The sequence below is a fragment of the Myripristis murdjan genome, chromosome 8 (assembly GCF_902150065.1).
Source record: "Myripristis murdjan chromosome 8, fMyrMur1.1, whole genome shotgun sequence".
NCBI lineage: Eukaryota > Metazoa > Chordata > Actinopteri > Holocentriformes > Holocentridae > Myripristis > Myripristis murdjan.
In genome coordinates this window covers 21,305,987-21,311,986 of record NC_043987.1, presented here as the reverse complement: position 1 = coordinate 21,311,986, position 6,000 = coordinate 21,305,987, and the positions used below count along the sequence as shown (strand labels likewise).

Genomic DNA, 6,000 nt, shown 5'->3' with positions numbered 1-6,000 from the left:
CAAACAAAAGCACAAACACACACATGCACATGCACACAGACACATGCAAAATGATGGAATTAGGTCAAACCAGTGTGAGTCATCACTCATCCCTGAAGTCCAGAAGGTTCATTTCAATGAGCCACGTCATTGTGCTTCCATGAACACATTTCTATCTGAGGTCATGGTAAAATCCACAGTTCTGTCCCTCAGGTGTGGAGGTCACACAGGGCTTCAAACTAATGCCTTGGACAGTCAGAGTATGAGTCCACTTCCTAAGCCACAGGGGAGGACACTCACCAAGTCGCCAGGGTCTCCCCTGGGTCCTGGGGGGCCTGTTGGTCCAGGTGGGCCAGCAAGACCCTGTAGACAAAGCACACAAACACTTAGATATACCATCAATAAACACCATTAGCATCACAATGAAATATAAAACACTTTTTCACCTTATTAGTTTATTCCCCATGTCATAAAGCATACTGAGCATTTTTAGCACAAATTCATTACTTTCCTGGAAAACTGTATTTTTAGTGGTTATTTCCTGGTGCACTAATTATACCAAATTTTTGAACAATCTATTTCCCTTTCCTAAGTCACCATGGTTAGATCCTAGTGTGTGTAATTTATTCATTCTAGAGCAGGCATTCTCAATTCTGGTGGTCCACGACGACAAGGTGACATGATTAAATCTATCATATTTGGTCCGGTTCCAATACTGTAAAGCAGCACTGCAAAAACTCAAAATCTTACCAAGATTATTTGTCTTATTTCAAGTCAAAAATGTCTTATTTCTAGTCAAAATATCTCATTACACTTAAAATAAGACATGATCACCTCAGAAGTAACTTGTTTTTAGACAATTGTCTCTTGTTTCAAGTGAAAATTTGCTTGAAACAAGTGAAAATTTGCTTGTTTCATTGGCAAAATTTGTTTCTTGTTTCTAGCTAATTTTCACTTATTTCAAGTGAATTTTCACTTTTTCCACTGGCAAATTTTGCCAATGAAACAAGCAAATTGTCTAAAAACAATTTACTTCTGAGGTGATCATGTCTTATTTTAAGTGTAATGAGATATTTTGACTAGAAATAAGACATTTTTGACTTGAAATAAGACAAATAATCTTGGTAAGATTTTGCGTTTTTGCAGTGAGTGTCTTGCAGTATTTAAGATTGGTAAAACTGTACCCCCTGGGCTAAGCTGTCAAGTTAGGGATGGCTGCATGGCAACTGCCCATCTCACAAGTCATGTATGTGGTACCTCAAGAAACTGCCAGGTGGGGCATGTCGTTCAGTGACAGAGAAAATGTGTTCATTTTACTTTACTGGCTGCAAACCCTTTCCAAAACATAAACTATAGACATGCACCTTTGTCATTAACACATCTACAAATGAAGAAATGTGATTTTTTTTTTTTTTTTTTTTTATCCGCCAGAAAATACAACATACACTGCACACATGATTCACAACTGGCATGGCTTTCAGTTTAGGATAGAGTATTAAAGAAAAGATTTGTTTTGGATTCATGTTGTGTTCTGTTTTTTCTTGGGCGGCACTCAATCCAGTATTGGATCCCTAAATTGGCCCTCATTTATCAAAACTTTGTGAACCCAACAATAATATGCACCTTTCTGAACAGTCACTCCCCGCTTTGAACACTTTGTAACATTTCCAACCAGAATTATGTTAAATTACAGAAACAAGGAACAATTGCAATGTCATTCTGATGACTTTAATGAAACAGAAATCAATTTGATTTGATTACCTCTGGTCCTGGTAAACCTGGGGGCCCTTCAACTAATGTTCCCTGGGGACAAGCACAAATACAATGAGATACTTATGAGCAGTGTCGACTATTTCCCTTATAAGGAAATAAGGGTACTATTAGTAACATGCCACTAACAGCTCACCGGTTCAATAATAGCTTGCTCTCCTTTCTCCCCTTTCTCTCCTCTGGGGCTAGCCTGAAGTGGAAAAACAGATAATCAGACTCGGTTTGTTAGTGAGCACATTACCGAGTCAATGAAGAGACAGCTCACTTTATTGTATGAATTCACTTTGAGATCACCTCTCCATCCCATGTCTCTGCTCTTTCCCGCTCAGCAAAGCCAAAGCCATCATCATATATCTCATACTCTTCATACTCCGACTCTGTTTCATTCTTGAAGTCGCCGTATTCAAGGACCTGTTCAAGAATGCAAAAAGACATCGGTAACAGTTGTCTTGGATGAAAAGGAAAAAAAAACACTAAGCTATGTGGAGGTGAAGGCATTTTAATCTCATTTAACCTACCTCGTAGTCAGTGATGTTGGGGCCGACTGTTACTGTGGAAACTGAGAGATCATCATAGAGGTCACTGTAGAAGTCATCGCCATACTCCTCCACAACTGGCTTCCTCACTGGTTTATCCTCCTGCACGCCAACACAACGGCTCACATTAGTCATGCAAAAACTCAACCAGGAGACACTGAGCACTTTCCATTAGCGCTCGGTGCTTCCATATTCAAGGCTCACGTCACACCGTATGACATGAATGTTAGCAGAACAGGTGGATGTTATGGGAATGCGCTGGTTATACACAATACGGGTTGTCAGGTGTGCAGTTAATCATAATGCTGAGGTGTAATTAGCTGATGGAATACATCAAAGCCATATGGCAACATGACAGAGACTGCGACTGAGACAGCTACAGCAACAGCATCAGCATGGAAATGATTTGACTTTGCAAAAGAGGAAATAAGAAGCTTGAAAGGGGAAATACATAATTATCATTTGGTGGTGAAATTTTGGTGAACTTCAAGATGATACCCAAGCATGGATATCCACCTTGAATTAATTGAAGCATTTTGGGACACTGGTAACAATTACACACGGTAGCCTGCACACCATACATACCACACTTTCAGATGTGTGGGATGCATGTTCTAAAACAGACAGCCATGAGTGGTGTTTTGAGATGATCTACATTTTCTCAGTTAGGATGCATTCTTCATATTTTTTGGGAGGGGGTTGGCGGAGGCGATGATTAGGATGGTGTTGGTTAGTGATGGTGGTGGTAAGCAGATGGAGAGGGTAGTGGTGTTCGCTATGGTTAGGAGGTAGTAGGGGAGTGTTTGGTTAGGAATGGAGCTGATGGGGGATGGATGGACATCTACAGGGGAACTGGTCTACCTCCTCAGTGACCTTGGATTCAGGCAGTGCACTGGGCACCACAGTGGGGGCCTCAGTTGTGAAGTCAGGTTCATGTGTGGGCATCTCCATGAGGGTCTTGTCGTAGGCTTCAGTGGAAATGACAGCTTCTGGGGTGTTTGTGATTTCAGGCAATTCTGTGGGCTGGAAGGGCTCTTGGGATAGATACTCTGGCAGTTTTGTGGATACTCTGAGGAAGCCATCCTCAAGACCCTCCTCTTGGTGCTTTCTCTTCCTTGACCCTTTCTTGCCCCTGCCTTTGCCCTTGCCCTTGCCTTTGCCTTTGGAGCCCCTGTCTCTCTTCTTTTTGTTCTTTTTGCCTTTCCTGTCTTTTTTGGAGCGCTTCTTTGGTTCATCTTGCTGGTCACTTTGCATCAAGGGATCAGACTGAGGTTGAGGTTTCTTTTGTGAAAAAAAGGAATGAAAAGTGAGGGTAGAGGTGGAGGATGGAAAAGAAAAACAAAAAAATGTTGTGAATAAAAATACAGTATAGGAAATAGCCAGGAATAGGAAAGAAAGGAACTGCAGACAGCTCTGTAACACCGTGATAGGGTCAGACATTTACTGTGATTCCCACTGAGCTGGTAAAAACCAAAAGCAAACATGAAATGCAATGGGACACACAGTTGTATAATAGTCATTGTTGATTCCTTTTAGCCAAAGGAGAGGAATTATTTGCTTGTGAGGTCAGAGGTTACTGTGCCTATCATCGTACAGAGGTGCTAATTCTGAGTGTACTCAGCTGAATGAGCAAATATGTGTTGTGTCAACTTCAGGGTGATGTCCACTGAGTGCCAGTGATATGAAGGGCCTCAGCCTGAGAGTGTTGCTGAAGACCCATTCTGTGAAAAACATTGAAGATGTGATTTAGATTCATTTGTAAACAAGGTCAGTGTGTGAGAGAGAATGATGGGAAGTAGGTCAGTGGGGTGACAGATGTTGACAAAGTCTGGACACGGAGCTCAGTGCTCAGCTGTGGTTCTCTAAAGGCCAACTGGCCGACTATCTGAATGGCCTCACATTACTGTTAATGAACCATCCCCGAAGCGCTATCAAGGACTGGACATGCACACTTGAATGCAGATACACATGCACTCAGACAGATATGCACACGTGCAAGTGTGTGTGTGTGTGTGTGTGTGTGGCACAGACACACACACACATATGCATTTTTCTGGGTTTCCTCTGTCCTCTGTATGTCTGTCCGTCTCTGTCTCTCTCTCTCTCTCTCTCTCTCTCTCTCTCTCTCTCTCTCTCTCCGTCTCCCTCACGCACACACACACACACTCAAACAACCAAACATATATATAGTAATTCATATCCATGATTGATTCCAATACCTATGCAGGAAGAGAAGACCCATAATGATATCCTGTTTGATTTATAGCCCTAGCTCTATGTGTGTTTGTGTGTGTGTGTGTGTATGTGTGTGTTTGTGTGCGTGTGTGTGTGTTTGTGAGTGAATGTGAGTATGTGTGTGCGTGTGTGTGTGTGTGTGTGTGTGTGTGTGTGTGTGTGTGTAGGTTGCCAAAGGAACACCTGACCTAAGGATGCTGCACTGCTTGGCTTCATTTCAAAGACGACACGTCTTCCTTGAATGATGGCTTATTCAGCCTCTACCTCTCCATTCTCCCTTCCCTGGCGCTCTGTGCATTAACACTGAGCTTAGTCCTCTTCTTGGCTGAGAGGACTGGCTGCTTGTAAATCATGCGATAAAGGGTCTGGGCATGTCTCTGGGATACACAGCTCTATTGATATGCATGCTTGTACTGCCTTTTATTGGTTGGCTGTGAATCAAGGGCTTCTGCATGCCCAGTTTAGCAGCCAAAAGCTGACGCTGACGTGATAGTGTCTTAACGTGAATACTGGGGCTTTAAGTTCTTGATATTATTTAGACCTAATTTGAAGCACAGAGCCTATCTAATGAGATCTCACAGTCATGTCTCTGTAAAATTCAGCTCTAAAGCTTTCCAGGCATTGAGCAAGGCAAATGAAGTCTCTGCCTTCACAATAAATCATTTTACCAGAGCATCTGGGTTCAATAAAATAAATGTGAGGCCATGTCTCTGCATTTCACTGTGGTTTACTGACAGTTTGTTTTATCTTATGAACTGTCTTGGAACTGTTCGGGTGTATGTGTGGGTGTGCACGTGTCTGTGTGTATGCCAGTAAGTGTCACCCCCTACTGGTGGCGGCACTGACCTCCTGTTGATCCAGAGCCAGGCTGTTGTAGGGCAGGGCAGAGTCACAGTCTGGAATGTAGTTGGCACAGTAGTCTGCAGCAGCCTGTGGGTCCCCCAGAATCAGTAGTTGCTGAATTTCTCCCTGTAATAAACCGGCAGGCAGGCAGACAGGCAGATAAGTGTCATGTTATAGTGCCACACTTAGAGGAGAAGTGTTATCATATCACTGTGACACTGACAGAGACATACAGTAGCAGCTCCTCCACTGTGGGAGGACTTAACAAGGACCATAAAAAAAAAAAAAAAAAAAAAAAAAACATTCTTGGAATGATAAAACACCACAAACAATGGTCAATAAATAAAATAAAAGAAAATAAAATGAACAAAAACGTAAAAATAAAAACAAAAATAAAAATAAAAATATTACTACTGATAATAGTAGTAGTAGTAGTAGTAGTAAATAACAATAACATTAAAAAAGAACTACTATTATCAAGTTGCTATTACTGCTGCTATTTCTCATGACTGTCTCTGTCCCTCCTCTGTTCCCATGACTCCTGCAAGAGTCTGCTTGTGTACACGAAACAAATAGCTCCCTCTCACCCTCCTGTCATGACCTTTCACTTCCCATCATGCCCCAGAGGCCTAGCCTG

At 42.1% G+C, this 6,000-nt stretch overlaps 1 protein-coding gene across 1 annotated transcript in view; it reads right to left on the bottom strand.

The window, feature by feature from the left end:
- Positions 1–6,000, bottom strand: part of col5a3a (collagen, type V, alpha 3a) — a 48,781-nt gene that overhangs the window by 28,093 nt on the left and 14,688 nt on the right. The window contains exons 5-11 of the mRNA XM_030059043.1: positions 5,367–5,489; positions 3,147–3,566; positions 2,268–2,387; positions 2,044–2,160; positions 1,886–1,939; positions 1,741–1,782; positions 280–342 (exon numbers count right to left, since the gene is read on the bottom strand). Coding sequence (XP_029914903.1) covers positions 280–342; positions 1,741–1,782; positions 1,886–1,939; positions 2,044–2,160; positions 2,268–2,387; positions 3,147–3,566; positions 5,367–5,489 — 939 coding nt within the window. The remainder of the gene's footprint in view (positions 1–279; positions 343–1,740; positions 1,783–1,885; positions 1,940–2,043; positions 2,161–2,267; positions 2,388–3,146; positions 3,567–5,366; positions 5,490–6,000) is intronic.